Raw genomic sequence first — 16,022 nt, 5'->3', positions numbered from 1 at the left:
CACCAAAGATTACTCAAAAATTAAATCTATCCTAACAGTAGGAAACACTAAACCATCATGATTCTTCCCTCTTCATTTCCTATCTGATTTGCCCTCAAATCTTCAAGCATGCCTGCAGGTAAATTTCAGCACTAGACAGCATTTCACATTTGTAAAACTCAATTTCTAAAAAGTCGGTTAAAGTTTTCATTCCAGTTTAGAAACTGCCACCTTCACACTAATTAACTAGAGCATCTCTGTTGTTAACTCCTGTTTGACTTTTCAGGTCAGTGTATAACAGTCACGTTTGCCAACGAAATAGATCAAAGTCTAATTTCTAAATGTAAGCAACAGCCCCTTTTGTCGCCATCTTTAAGCGACCACCCAGTACTTTCCTCAGTAACAAGCCTGTACTAAGCAATCTAACTTAGTGCACTGTCAGAAGAGATTATTTTGTAAAAGAATATTTAACTTTTTTCCTTCATTATAAGTCTCATGAAAGGTAATTGAGGAATATGCTGTTGTAACAAGAAAACAATCAACTAGAATCACCTGAGAATTACAAGCACTCTTAAGTCTGAGTTGCACAAATAATGTTTTATAGTATAATTAATTGTATATATATTAGTGTTGCAATCTAATACCACAACACCAAATATGAACTGAAATGCTAATATATTTTGGTGGTAATTCAACTATTGACTCCTATTTTCAGCTCAGCTGATAAAACACTTTCTATCATTCCATTGCAATTACTATAATAGCATTTTTCAAGTGTCATAACAGTTTAACAAGCAACATTCTTAAAGCAGTCTTTGTGAGTAAAATGTCTTGGCTTCATCCACAAATAACCAGCTAATAATTTCAGGAACTATTGTTCCAAGCTTTAATAACTGATTTAACAGTTCTGCCTTCAAAATTACTCAAGATGTAAAACTTGCAGGATTGATTCTCAAAAGGCGGATAAATTACTTGATAAGTAGATTATTACCAGAGGAACTGGACGCAGCAAGCTTTGAGATAATTAAGCCTTAGGAAATTCATCCAAAAAATGCCAAGGCCATAGTGTTCATTTGTTTCTTACCGGGTAATCTGCAGTTGAAACCATATTGGATGCACTTGAGTCAAGGTGCTGAAACTAAGATTTCAGTTAACATTTATCAGCCTAAGTAAGCTTAATAGAAGAAAAACCTGTATCTGTTTTCACACAAAGCAAAATCTCTAAAGGGTAAACTTTGACAAATCCCAGACTGTACTTGCCACTGCCTGCAGTTTGGCAACAAAACACAATGGCATCATATATGTATACACTTTACAGGGTGCACGCCTGTAGGTCATGGTAGGAAGAAGCTTCATACATAGAGTGCCTTGTGGAACAAGGCTGAAGTTTCTTAACCAAATCAGGTGAAAGATAGTCTTCATAGTCTTCCTCTCAGATCCCTTAACACGTAAAAAGTAGTGACCATGAAATCGAAGTATTAAAACTAAGTGCACAAATTTTTATACATTGTGCCCCATGCTCAGTGGAGCCTCTCTCACTGTTTCAATGATTTTAGGCATGTTTCTGGTTTATAAACTAGAAACAAAGGCTCTTCTTGTGCATCACGGAAACCTTCCAGTAGAGCAGAACTTCATTCCTTTGCACTGCAAAATAGCATAGTGTCTGGAGAGCTGCTTAGTGAAATTCATCACATTAACATATCTATTAAAAACCAAAGAGTATATGAAAACGTATCCAAGTACTAATACCACACGAAGTTTCAGAAGAGAAGAATTTCATTTAAAAAATCTGTTGAAATGCTTTCCTCGATCAATCTAACTATCAGATAATTGTCTCTCAACAAGCAACCCTTTATTTCAACTGATAGAGAATTCTATAAATCCTGTGACACACACTATAACCACAATCCCTCTCCTACTTTAGCTCCTTCATAATGATAGTTCTCCCAAACAAGGACCAATTGTTTCCCAGCATTAAGTCACAGAGTGTGAATTGCTTTAATTTTTCCCCTTCAGCAGCTGTGCAGGGTGAGCCACAAGGTGCTTGTAATAATGAGGCAGAGGGACACTAAAGAGGCTCTGAGGTCTGGCGGTCAGAGAGCTGGCGCTTCACAGTCGTCTGGTGTCACAAATGTTGCCTTCTAAAGATTTCCATGCGCTCATCTTAACAGCTTTTTGCTGAGGAGGGAGTTCATAAAATCTACAATACCTCACCGACAGGCAACAATCTCACCTTTTGCTGTTTTAACCTTATGTGTTCAACAATTTCTTTCTACTCTTGATAATTCTTTGCTTTTTTTGTGCCTACTCATTAGTTATGCCCAACAAGATTCAATAGACAAAGATGTGTGTGTCAAACAAAGAGAACAGGGGAAAAAAAAAGGGGAAGGAATTCTCCATTCACTTCTCTAAAAGATTCATTAATATCTTAAACTGTTGGCACAGCCTAAAACAGTTTTATGGTAACAAAGCACACACTGAATCAGAGTCTGGGATCTTCAAATAAACCTTGCAGGCTGTCATGGCCACCAGGAAGCAGAATTAGTGCAATATTAGCTGACCTTCATTTTGTTATTTCATCAAATCTGACTGTTGTTCACTGCTTGGTGGTTACTAGGCTCCCTTCTGGAAAAAATGTAAGCACTCTTAGGCAATTCAGCAGCAGGTTTGATAAGCAAATAAACCAATCTTGAAGTAATATTTTTGACATTATTATGCTGCTCTATTTTTCATTTGGTTTTTCAGCACTGTTGTCAAAACAATGCTTGAGGTTAATATTTTCTCCTGAAACAAGAGCACATTCTACAAAATAACTATCAACCCCAACCACAGTGTTGTGATGCAGACAGAACAATAAGCTTTTACTTTTCAGTCACGACACGCTGAATTGCAAGTCTTAATAATGCAAATTCAAAGAGAATAGCAATAGGGATCTGCATTTTTGCAGCAGAAAGGACATTAGTCGTGAAAATTGTTAATTATCAAACAAAAAAACCTTTAAATGTAAAAGGGTATAATTACATGTTGCTAATGAATGAAGGTGAAAGATGTAACATGAAAACATGGTAACACAGATTACATCAATTCATTAACTCTTAACAATGTCCACTACTAAAAGAGTCATTATTTTCTAGATCAATTCGAAGTCCAAGTGATGTCTAAATTGCAAGTGAAGTACTATGTTAAAAGTGTTTCCTGTAAATCTATATGCAAGGTTCTGAGGGAGAAAGTGAACTTCCCTTTTCTTAAATTCTGCAATGCAATAGAACGTTGAGAAAACATCCAATAACAGCACTCTGGAATGATGGATTGATTGACAGAAGCCTGGTGCTTTTGCGACTTTACACTGCAAGGGTGCAGATCATTTGCTTGCTTACTGGTAACAGCTGCTGAGAGCTCTTGCAGAGGGCAAAGAGGTGAGAATTACTATCAATGAATCCTTACTTAGTGTTTGAACAGCTGCATATGCAAATAACATCATAAAACCTTGGTTTTTTGTTTTCTCTTACAAAAGACTGCGAACAACAGTGCATTCACAAACATGACCACCTCCTAAATATTTTTGGTGGACAAGCGTGAAAAGGGTTAAGTAGGCCATGTTCAAGGGGAAACTAGTAAAAACAATGACATCGTAATGCCATCTGGTGGATTAAGGGAACTATATTAAATATATCAACATACCACAAGAGGCTGACTTCTTATCAACCAATTTGACACGTCTTGTTTCACTCTGAATTCTGGAATCAGTTTTATCCACTAAATGTGTCAGGTCATCAATGATTTCTGCATGAAAAGGAAGAGAGAAAGAAAAATACAGAATCTGAGTTGCTATTAACACACAGTTTCAGATCAATTAGAATCAATTAAATACAATATGGTAAGAACTGTGAAATGCAATATAACTACATCAGTGTTTTTGAAGGAAATAGTATAGTAATGCATGGCTAAAATACCCACATACCACTGGAGAAGCACCAAGAGGAACACGGGGTTTCAATAATATTCTCCAGTTACACTTTCTGTGTACATTCTGGAAATGATCCATGTCTTCTAGAGTGCAGCTTGGTTTGCATTAAGGTCAATATTCATCTATTTGTGTTACTTAGACTCGTCACAAAGACATCAGCATGAGTTTTTACCTCCAGACTAAGACATCAGCCAAGATGGTCAGCTATAATCTTATAAAGACTGAGCACCGACAATTCTCTTCTCACTGCACATAGAGTCTACAATCAGAGAACAGTGGAAAACCAAGAAAAATGAGGTTGTTCACTGCTGCGCTAAATTTCAATGGTTTAATTTACCTACGTTTTAAAATAAATATCAAAATTATTAACAGAACATCTGATATTTTTAATGCAATAACCAACAGAAATCTGTATTAACAATGCAATGATGCACATTATTTCCATCTAAAGTCTAAGGCATATGGTAATACTTAAAGATGGATAGTTTTCGTGCTAAAAGTGGAGTGAGCTAAATATGATCATTGAGGCGAACTTGGGAATGAAAAGATCTTATCCAGGGGTTTTAAAAAAAGCACTCCATATGTGAATGTGCAGTCTATTCACCATTTGACAAATAATTTTAAGAATTTGTCCACAAATGTCAAAAGTAAAATTCTTTACAATGATTGTCACCTGAAATAACTTGTTTTACATTCCTCATTTCCACTATTTACTCTGAATTGAGTGTCTTGTGGGAGCTTGCTTCAGGAGGTATTTAAAGACCAACAGCAAGTGTCAACATCTCTCAAATGATTCAGGAAGGTCATGAAAATATTTGATCACAAATCACTCTAGGGTGAACCAAACCTACCTGCGAACAACCAGCTGTTTGCAGCATGCTTTCTTAAAGACATTGCGGATATTTTCCCCCTCTCAGGAGCAGATTGATAAGACAGTTCCACAATGAAATGCGAACTAATTGCTAGAGTTCTGTATTTGTTTAAAAAATGATTCCTGTAGAAACCTTTCACACACACATATACAAGTTATTTGATAAAATAACGTTGAGGGAAACAAGACCTGGGAAAAAAAACTTGAACAAAAAGAAACAAAATTCTTCTCATGCACATTAGCAGTAGGAAAAAAGGTTTATGATAGAAAGGGTTCCGAAGGTGTTAAAGCTATTATCTCACTGCTCAGGTAGTGACAATTCAGCAAAAATTTCTTCACTTACAAAGGATCTTTAATTACAGATATAGAATTGTAAGACATTTGTTTCTCTGGTATTACACTTCTAGTAATCTTTCAGTAAAAGATCGCTAGTTCTTGCTGAGCACTGCTATTTTAGAAATACTTTTGATACTTATGTTACTACAAAGATGTGAAATAACATCCCTCAGATATCCAACCTTTTCAAAATGCATGAATCAGCAGTGGCCTTCACCTGTAACTATATGAGAGGAAGAATTGTTATCATGCAAAATTGCAAAATCTAACTGCATTCTGCTTCCAAGCAGTTTTTCTCAGGAGCAATTGTGTAAGTTCCAGGAAAGATTGACCCAGTCAGAAATTTATTTTTTATTCCCATGAAAGATGGTACTAGGGAATAAACCCACTATAACACTCAGTGGAATTTAAATGCAATTCATTAACTGAGAAAACTGGAATATAAATCTAGTTTCAGTCATCGTGACTATAAAACTATCAATGATTGGCATACAAACCCGTCTGGTCCATCAATGCCCTTTACAGAAAGAAATCTACCATCCCCATCCAGTCTGGCCTTCATGTGACTCCACAACATTGTGATTGGCTTTTAACTGTCCTCTGAAATGGCTTAGTAAGCCACTGAATTCAAGAGTTATTCAGGACAACAACTCTTGGCAGTTCTTTGTGGATGAAAATTTTCAGAAGGTTGCATTCATTGGTTGCAGGTCTACTGATGGTTAGTCAGCCCAATCCATGAACAGCCTATAGCAGGCACCTGGTTACTGCTTGGTACAATTTGATTTGTTCTTCTCCTTCTTTGCCCCATCAAGCTGGATCTTTGCTCAGTCTCAGAACTATTCCTGATGAAGTATCTCCAGGCATCACAGTCTAGGCCTGCGATTCCTACTGGCAATGTGGCACAGACAGACATCTTCAGGGGTCCTTGAAAGGTTTGTGGAGGGCGCCTCTGTTCTACTTAAGAGTGGTCAGCTCTCCACATGACATGAGCTTCGACACATGACTGCAATAGCGCAACGTGATGCACCCAACAAAGATGACTTTGCTGGTGATGTTGGCTGTTTCCAGAACTCCAATGTTTGGGATGAGATGCTGCCAGTGGATCTTGAAGATACTGTGGAGGCAGTGCTACTAGAAACCCTCTATAAGATGCATATGTCTGTGTTATGGGATCTTTGACTCAGCACAGGTCACCATCCTTCTGTATGAAAGACAACTATAGTTTGTACACTTCCAAGTTTGAAGGGATCCTTTTTTCTTGTTACTTTATTGACAGCTGGAAAGCCAGCAACTATGACCTATACAGTATGGTGGCTAACACATGATAGAATTGCTAGTGACATTTACAACCCACAAAAGAGGAAATTCTATGAGGTAATTAGATTAGATTAGATTAGATTCCCTACAGTGTGGAAACAGGCCTTTTGGCCCAACAAGTTCACACCACCCCTTGGAACATCCCATCCAGACCTATCCTCCTATAACCCACACACCCCTGAACACTACGGGCAATTTAGCATGGCCAATCCACCTAGCCTGCACTTCTTTGGACGACGGGAAGAAACCGGAGCACCCAGAGGAGACCCACGCAGACACGGGGAGAATGTGCAAACTCCACACGGACAGTTACCCGAGGCTGGAATTGAACCCAGATCCCTGTGAGGCTGTAGTGCTAACCACTGAGCCACCGTGCTGCCCCGATGTAGTAGGAAATCTTGAAATTTCAGCATGGTCCTAATGAATCTTTTGAAGGTTATTAAATGCGTAATGACAAAACCTCCTTCAGATCCATCTTGGTTCTTTTGTAATAATCTATGCACTGCTGTCCACATATTTAAATTCTATCATTACATAATCTTAAGAATATACAATGGCATGAAATTTTAATACAACAGAGCACCTAATTTGTCACTGCAAAAGTGACTCTCTAGGGCTGAATGAAATCCTGCCTTTGAACAGAGTACCTAACATTTTTGCAAGGGGTCAGTGAAATAAGGATGTATTCCAATTTGGAAACATGTGGTTTGCAGAAGAAACTGCCCAAATAAGTCAGATTTTGGTTAGCCAGGAGTAGTAAACATAATGTGGGTAGAATAGGCTTGGTAGGAGCTGTTCTAAATTTTGTCGTGTTGCTCAAATAGACCGGGTATGCTTAAAAAGAGGTATCATCTTGGATGTGGTTCTGGGGCATCTTTGAGAAAGGTCAGCAGCCTCTGGGATTGTTAAAAGCAGATATGAATGTCTGTAAAGAGTGCTCAGACTAATTGGAATGGTCAAGCTTATTGGAACTGTTAACACAGATGTCAAATGGAGTCTTTAAGCTTTTTGTAAAAACCTGCCCATTGAATAGTTGGGACGAACTGTAATGTTAAAGCAAATACGTGCTATTTTGTTCTGTCTGTTGACATAAATTTGACAGTTAACATCAGAGGGCTGGTGCTGCAAGATGAATTTTACATCCTTTCCTTATCAGAGTGGGGAGCCACTGAGTTCACAGTCGAAGTGATATCACAGAACAGTCACAGACACTCTGAAATAGGACTGTTCATTTCAATACTTTTCAATAGAATTTTTTTTTAAAGTGAACTATTCAATAGATACTTGAAAACTATTTTATCTCAGTTTAGCATTGGTTCTCAACGTCTTTCCATTGTACAGTTGCCATAGTGGGGGTCATAGGTTAGCAACAATCTGGGAAATGTAGATGGGTGTATGGGCAGATGATGTCATGGAGGGCATGAGGAGTCAAGGTTGAGTACAGGGACATAGGTTCACATGAAATAATCATAACTGCGAAAGTTTTCTTTTTAAAAACTCTTGATGAAACAAGAGACCCACAGGTGGTCTCAGAACATAAAACATAACTCTAGGAGCTGAGTTCTGCAAATGCAGGATGTAGCATGGTGCTTAGATGTCTCGGAGAGAAATAAAGCCTTGCAACCGCCTTGTTGGAAAAGCTTTTTGCGACTAGTTTTGGTCCTTTTTTAAGGAGGGATAAATCTGCATTGGCGTCAGTTCACAGTAGACACATTAGGTTTGCTCTTGAGTCTATACTCAACAAAGCTTAGAAGATTAAGAAGTGGTCTTTTTTGAGACATTCTGAGTAGGCTTGACAACAGTGAATGTAGAGAGATGCTTCCCATCATAATGGGCTTCTAGAACAAGGAGGTATGGTTTCAAAACAAGTGTTCCCAAATTTCAGACAAGATAACGGGAATATCTTCAAAGAATAATAGCCTTTTGAGAGAAATGTTCTGTCCCAAAGAGGTGTCGAGGCTAAGTCACTGAAATATATTCAAGGCTGAGATAGAGAGATTCTGGGATTTTAAAGAGGCAAGGGCAATGGAGAACTGGCAGAAAAATGGAGTTGAGGCCAAGATCAGAGCAGCCATGATCTTACTGAATTGCAGAACAGACACAAGGGATACATGGTTTACAACAACCTGCTTCTATTGGTAATATTCCTATGTCCTGTCTGCACTGACTGGTTTCAGACTTGCAAAACTGCTGAAATTCTTTGAAAAACAAAAAAAAATCTTAAGACAGATACTCAGTTGACCCTATGTGTCATGCCAAACTATTGTCTATTATAATAAAACATAGTAGATTGACAAAAGAAATACACAGTTTAATAATATGTCTTGCTTGACTGGATATATGTTTAAATCTCATTAAATGTCTACTTTCCAATGGATCTGGAAAAACTCCAGCTTACTGATCTAAAAAGACTGAGGTTTTAAGCAGTTTGTACATGTTTTACAAAGCAGAGCAGCAGTTTAAAAAATCAAAAAGATTGCAATATATGTAGCATGACTAAACTAAAATGCAAGAGCAAGATTACTAATCTCTACAAGCCTTTTACATCTAAAAATGAGTGTATGAAACTATGCTTTCTTCTTTTACTAAAGGAGAAACATCTAGGAGACGTGCAATTTTCAACAAGATTGCTGATCAAAATCCAGATATGTTTAAACTTAAGAATCATTAGCTTTTATAACATGTTGATTATTACACTCTGTAAAAACTTATTTGTTTTGTTTCCCTTCCTTCCAACAGTTTTTCCAGCCCACAAGAATTACACAAACTAGACAATTTTCTATCTGAAAATTGTTCAAGAGAAAAACTCAATGTAAACTATAATCACTGGCCTCCCATCCCTTCACTGTATCATCTCAGTTTTGGATTAAACAGGAGGTCTAATGACAAGGAGCTGACAACTTGTGAGGCCCCATCACTCTTACGTGCTTGGACGCACAGGAAATTGCCCTGACTAGTGGAAGCACTAGTCATCCAATGTTTGCATCAGAAAAAAAATGCTCCCATCAAAATTCAATTTCTTTTTGTCATCAATAAGTTTATTTCATTTGCGAACAGCATTCAGACTTTCTAAAAATGTTACAGGAGCTCTCAGAAGCTCACCACTGCCTTATAAATACCGCTTTACAATTACTGCACTGCTATCAAGCCAAAATGGCTCTGTTTTCTCAACGGAACAAAAATGTCGACAAAATAAATTGTATTTCTTCGAAAAGCATGACTTGAACTAAGAATGTCTATGTGGTGGTCATATAATGTACCAACTGGAAATACTCAGAAGTCTACTCATTGTCATAACACTGACTGACTCAATGTGCATTAGCAACTAATCGAACAGACCTCAAATGAATGATACTCAGGGTGGGCTTGAAATACATGTAAAATGTAAAAAAAATGCTCATTCTTAACAGGAAGCTATGATTTGTTAAGCAGGAAAGACTTTGGGTTTATTTAATTTTTGTATGTCATATATCATGGTTTTAAACAACTTCTCCTGCCAAGCTCAGGTGCACATCTTCTCCAAGTGTTGAAGCCAATCATGGCTGTACTAACTAAATTCTAAATTTGAGGGTGGGGATTTCTTTCCCTATTGTTCCTATGATGTACAACTCGGCGCAAAGCCATTACTGGATTATTTCTGGCTAAGAGATACTGTCAGATGCAAAAGTTTATACTCTTCTCTTTCCAGCTCTTGTACTTCTTGGAATTCGTAAATTAGTTTGCTGTCACTGCAGTTTCTCTTGTTTTTCCATTCATTCCATTCATTCCATTTTGAACACACAGGAATATCGAAATGGACCCTCTGCATTATCTATCTTAATGAGCAGTCTACTAAAATATTCACATGATCTTTAATAAAAACACTGCTTTTGCCATCAGGATCAATTCTTTTTTATTTAAATTTTGGGGATAAAAAGTGAAATGAGGCAGTAACCATGTTTGGAATCTGTTTCATTTCAAATATATAATGCTCCAGTTCACTCAATGCAATTTTGCTTGGCAACACTAAAATTCATTTAAACAACCTGACGAGCATACCAACGGTTCCTTCGAACAACTCCAGATCAGTGTTCTTGCACAAAGCTCTTCCACCCTGCACTATCGCGACAGTGACACCGAATAGTGGGTTACTGAATTTGTGGAACATCACAGAGAAGCTTCTTGGGAACATTCTGCCACAACACAACCGACTTGGGAGAAACAAAGTGCATCACCATAGTGATATAGCAGAAAGAAATGCAAAGTAATGTCAGAAAAACTTAGTCAATATCAGAATACATTTGTTATTTAACTGAAATCATATTTAGTTCAAATCCAGGTCATGATCCGAAACGTCAGCTTTCCTGCTCCTCTGATGCTGCTTGGCCTGCTGTGCTCATCCAGCTTTACACCTTGTTATCTCAAATGCTCCAGAATTGGCAGTTCCTACTACCTTTGTGTATCTTTTAACCTTGGTTTCACATTCTGGCAATTCAATAATAACATGTTTTGTCCATCAAGGTGACAGACATAACATTAATAACTACTCAATTTATTTCAAACTAATAGAATTGAGGTTTCCCTGTTTGAAGCTTCCAAACTTTTTCTGCAAATGACCTCTGACGACATGACTAACTTTCACTGTTTATTTACATGCAAAATCATGCAAATCCACTATATGACTCCTCTATCAGTCATGTCCTTCCTTTGACTCATTCATTACTTTTTGTTAATGCATTATCTTTAAAATCATCGCTTTATCAGAATGTTCATCCATGGATTCAGTCTCTTCTGAATTCTTCAAACCCTTTCAGCCCCACATTTCAGGGCACAGTCTGTTCTTCTCACCCTAACCTCACTTCTACTCTCTGACTTGGTCACTAGTTAAATTTGTCATACTTTGCTATCTTCTTGCCTATTCAAAAACTTCCCTGAACCTAACAGGTCCTATATTCTGCCAACCATAGGGCACTATCTAGTTATTTCTGTATTTGTGAGGTGCATTGAATGGTGCTCCATAAACTGTAAGTCGTTTTCTAACAATATTCATTATATTAAAACAAGCAATTTTCTAACTAATGTTTCAATTATACTCTGCACAGAAACCATTTGGGTCCCGTTATATGCCTGCTAATCAAAAGAGAACAAAAAACAGAACAAAAGAGAAGCACAGAACAGGAACAGGCCCTTCGGCCCTCCAAGGCTACGCAAATCATCATGCCCTGACTAAACTAAAAAACCTTATTTGGTCCATATCTCTCTATTTCCTCCCTATTCACGTAACCATCCAGACACCTCTTAAATGTTGCCAACATGCCTGTTTCCACCACCTCCTCTGGCAATCTTTCCTCGCACATCTCCCTTAAACTTTTATCCTCTCACCCTGAACCTGTACCCCCTTGTAACTGAAACTTCAAACCTGGGAAAAAGCCTCTAACTATCCACTCTATCTATACCTCTCATAATTCTGTAGACCTCTATCAGGTCTCCTCTCAGCCACTGTCTTTCCAGCGAAAACAATGCTGATCTTTTTAACCTTTCCTCATAACCAATGCCCTCAAGACCAGACAACATCCTGGTTAACCCTCTCTGCACTCTTTCCAAACCTTCCACATCCTTCTGGTAATGTGGTGACTAAAATTGCACACAATACTCTAACTGCGGTCTAACAAGGGTTTTATACAGCTGCAACATGTTTTGCCAACTCTTGTACTCCATGCCCTGGCCAATGAAGGCAAGCATGCCATATGCCTTCTTAATCACTTTGGCCCAAAAGTGTTGTCACTTCGATGGAACTGTGGACCTGCACGTCCAGATCTGTCTGTATGTTAATGTTGCTAAGGTTCTGCATTAACAGTGTAATTCACACCTAAATTTGATCCTCCAAAATGCATGACCTTACATTTGTCTGGATTAAATGCCACCTGTCATTTCTGTGCCAAAGTCACCAATCAATCTATATCCTTGTATCTTTTTACAATTGTTGGCACTATCAGCAACTCTACCAATCTTCATGTCATCTGCAAACTTACTAACCAGACCACCCACGTTTTCCTCCAGATCATTTATATATGCTACAAAAAAACAGAGAACCTAAGACTGATCCCTGTCGAACACCACCAGTAACCGGTCTCCATTCTGAAAAAAAACACCCTTCCACTGCTACCCTCTGTCTTCATACATAACTTCCCTCCTTGTCCTTGAGGGGGCCTACTCTCTCCCTTGCTACCCTCTTTCTTCTAATATACGCATACAAGCCTCAGGGTTCTCCCTGACCCTGTTTGCTAAAGACATTTCCTGTCCCCTTTTAGCTTCCCTAACTCTGTGATTAAGTTCCTTCCTAATTTCTCTATACTCAAGAGCTTCGTCAGTTTGTAGCTGCCTAGACCTATCATGTGCTTCCTTTTATCTTTTGACTAAGTTTACAATTTCCCTTTTCATTCATGGTTCCTGGATCCCACCATTTCCATCCTTCAGTTTTGCAGAGACATGCATGTCCTGTACTTTAATCAACTGGTCTTTAAAAGCCTCCTACATGCCAGAACTAGATTTGCCCTCAAATAATTGCTTTCAATCTACATTCCCCAGTTCTTGTCTAATTTGGATGTAATTGGCCTCAATTAAACATCCTCACCAGAGGGCCACTCTTGCACTTGTCCATGACTACTTGAAATCTGATGGAGCTATGGTCACTAAGCCCAAAATGTTCTACTGAAACATCGAATATCTGTCCTCGCTCATTCCCTAATACCAAGTCTAGTATGGCCTCCTCTCTGGTTGGATTGTCAACATACTGTCTCAAAAAGCCCTCTTGGACACATCTAACAAATTGCATTCCATCTGACCCCCTGGCTCTAAGGGAGTTACAGTCAAAGAAGTCATATTGAGTAGAAGAGGCCATTTAGCCCATTGAGTCCCTACTGATTTCCCTGAGAGCATGCCACCCAGATCCAGCTCGCCCTCAGCCTATTCTTGAATCCCGCATTTAACTTGGCTAATCCAAACTAACCTGCAGGTCTTTGGACTGTGGGAGGAAACCCGAGCACCCACGGTAAACTCACACATGGGGAGAAGATGCAAACTCCACAAAGTCGCCCAAAGCTGGAATCACACCTGGGTCCCTGGCAGCAGTGCTAATCACTGAGCCGCAGCATCTTGATCTGCTGTTTTATTGCTAATGTGCTTTCGTGTCCTTTCGCTTTGCACTTTGCAAAATGCTTAAATTTGAGAGACATCCTGTTAACCCACACTAAACTAATTCTGGAAAGGAATTTGTAATTGGAATCCCTAGCTGTGAAGTCATTTCTGAGACCCAGTAAATTGAAGTTGCTATGGAGATGAGAGCTGGGTTATCAAAAAAGGTAAATTGAGGCTAATTAGGGAGGGCTGAAGTTCCAGCTGTCGTGTACAAAGCACAGAAACATAGAATCTTGGATGCTAGAAGAAGCACATTCTTCCATGACATATGTCAATTTTCCCCGTGGCTTTAAGAAGAACATATAGAACTCCTGGAGCTCTTGGTAAAGCAATGTGTGAGCTTGAATAGGTGTGAATAGCTCAGGCAGCAAAAGACATCAGTGTGCATAACAAGTGATTAGGCCATGAATTGAAGTGTGGTTGACTGGTTAGTTGAAAAGGGGATCTCTGGAAAGCTAAGCCATCAGGGCTGTTAATACGCTGTAGGAGAAAGGAGCTGTCAGTTAAAATCGTATTTGGGAAGCTTCGACAGAATAAAACTGCTGGTGAAAATGATGAAGGCCAAATCCCATGAGTGTGTAAATTGAGAGATCCTAAATTCCTTAGGCAAGATTTGAAATGCTTTGAGCGCACACTTGGTTCCACATATGTGCCTGGATTGATGCTGAGAATTATATCTGGTGTATAAGGTATCTGAAGTAAAATTTCTAGTTTATATTCCTGTTATTTAATTCTCAATTTTATGCTTATTTTGGTTGTGGCTGTTACAATAGAAGTTCTAAAATGTGAAATCTTGTTCATTGGTACTTTTCATTGGGCTCATATACAGGACTTCTTTCATTTTAGGTTATAAATAAATAAAAATGTAACATGGTTTTTTGAAAACAATGCATATATTGACCATGTAACTTCATTATTCTGTTCATTCTTTTCATTGTCATTCCAGTTTAATGTATGGTGACAGTAAGAAAAGAAATGCAGAACATTTATGACGTGAGAGGTCTACCAGGGACATAGTGGCGCAAGGGCAAGTTGGCCATGTTCTTGAAAATAGCAGAAGCAGCAGGGACAAGCAATGTGATACACAGACACCTAAGTATCAACTGACAGATGAGTGGACCACAAGCAGCATTTAATCAATTCAAATCAATATGATGACAAGTAAATATATATGGCCTAGTTGGTGCCAAACAGAAATTCCCCAATTTTCTGTAAATACCCATATGAAAGCACTACCCTAATTATGGTCAGGATTCAATCAAGCATGTAATGATGTGGAGTGAACAGGAACATATACAATAGGAACAATTCTTCAATTTCACACATTCTATCAAAGCTGGTGTGAGTCATACTGCCAATCTTCTGCTTGTTTCAATGTTGCTTGCAATTTTCTCTTTCAAATGAAATATAAATAAACATGTTTCAATAAGCTTACAAATAGTGGAATGAATTAAATACTGAGCCTTGACTACAAAATAAATTGCCAAACGTAAAAAAAATGAAAAATATTTACTGTTAAAGAAAGAAAGGTGAAAGCTTTTACAAGATAAATAGTAGATCCTACTTTTGTTCTATGTTATTGAAACTCGAAAATAAAGCAATGCACGAATGATGGAATATTTACTTCAAAATTATCACATCATTTTGTCAAATTCCAATTGAGTTCTATGGAAACGCTACAATTGGAAAGTTTTAGGCATTATCTATGCACAATGCTCATGATTACCTTGGTTAGCACTGCTGCCTCACAGTGCCGAGGACCCAGGCTTGATTCCAGCCTCAGGCTAATGTCTGTGTGGAGTTTGCACGTTCTCCCTGTTTCTGTGTGAGTTTCTTCTGGATACTCCGGTTCCCTCCCGCAGTCCAAAGGTGTGCAGGATAGGTGGATTGGCCATGCTAAATTGCCCCTAATGCCCAGGAATGTTTAGGTTAAGTGGATTAGACATGGGAAATGGATCTGGGTGGAACGGTCTTTGGAGGGGTGGTGTGGACTTATTGGGCCGAATGCTTGTTTCCACACTGTGGGGATTCTATGATTCTATGATTCAAAGTAATATTAATAGCTAGATAAGTATTCTCTCATAAACAGCTCGGCACTAAACAAAAATTACAATAAATGACAGATTTACTTGCTGTTGAAGAGACTGTTTTGCAGTGATACAAAATTTAGTAGGTAAAATGACAATAAAAATGCATTATAATTGATGAAGTTTCTAGTTTTCTATTGAAGAATTTTACGAACAATGCAAGACGTAACAAAAGATTTCACGTCTCAAATATCAAAGGATATGGATTAGTGCAGTAAAATGTCTGAATACACAAGATCTCACTAAGTGGTAGAAGGCACTAACTGGTACAAGGCATTAAGTGGTAGAA

At 38.2% G+C, this 16,022-nt stretch overlaps 1 protein-coding gene across 1 annotated transcript in view; it reads right to left on the bottom strand.

The window, feature by feature from the left end:
- Positions 1–16,022, bottom strand: part of stx8 (syntaxin 8) — a 253,228-nt gene that overhangs the window by 42,329 nt on the left and 194,877 nt on the right. The window contains exon 7 of the mRNA XM_048555614.2: positions 3,661–3,762. Within this exon, the coding sequence (XP_048411571.1) occupies positions 3,661–3,762 (102 nt within the window). The remainder of the gene's footprint in view (positions 1–3,660; positions 3,763–16,022) is intronic.

Source organism: Stegostoma tigrinum, chromosome 22 (genome assembly GCF_030684315.1).
Source record: "Stegostoma tigrinum isolate sSteTig4 chromosome 22, sSteTig4.hap1, whole genome shotgun sequence".
NCBI lineage: Eukaryota > Metazoa > Chordata > Chondrichthyes > Orectolobiformes > Stegostomatidae > Stegostoma > Stegostoma tigrinum.
Note: the sequence above shows the minus strand (reverse complement) of the source record. Positions and strands in the feature narration are given on the sequence as shown.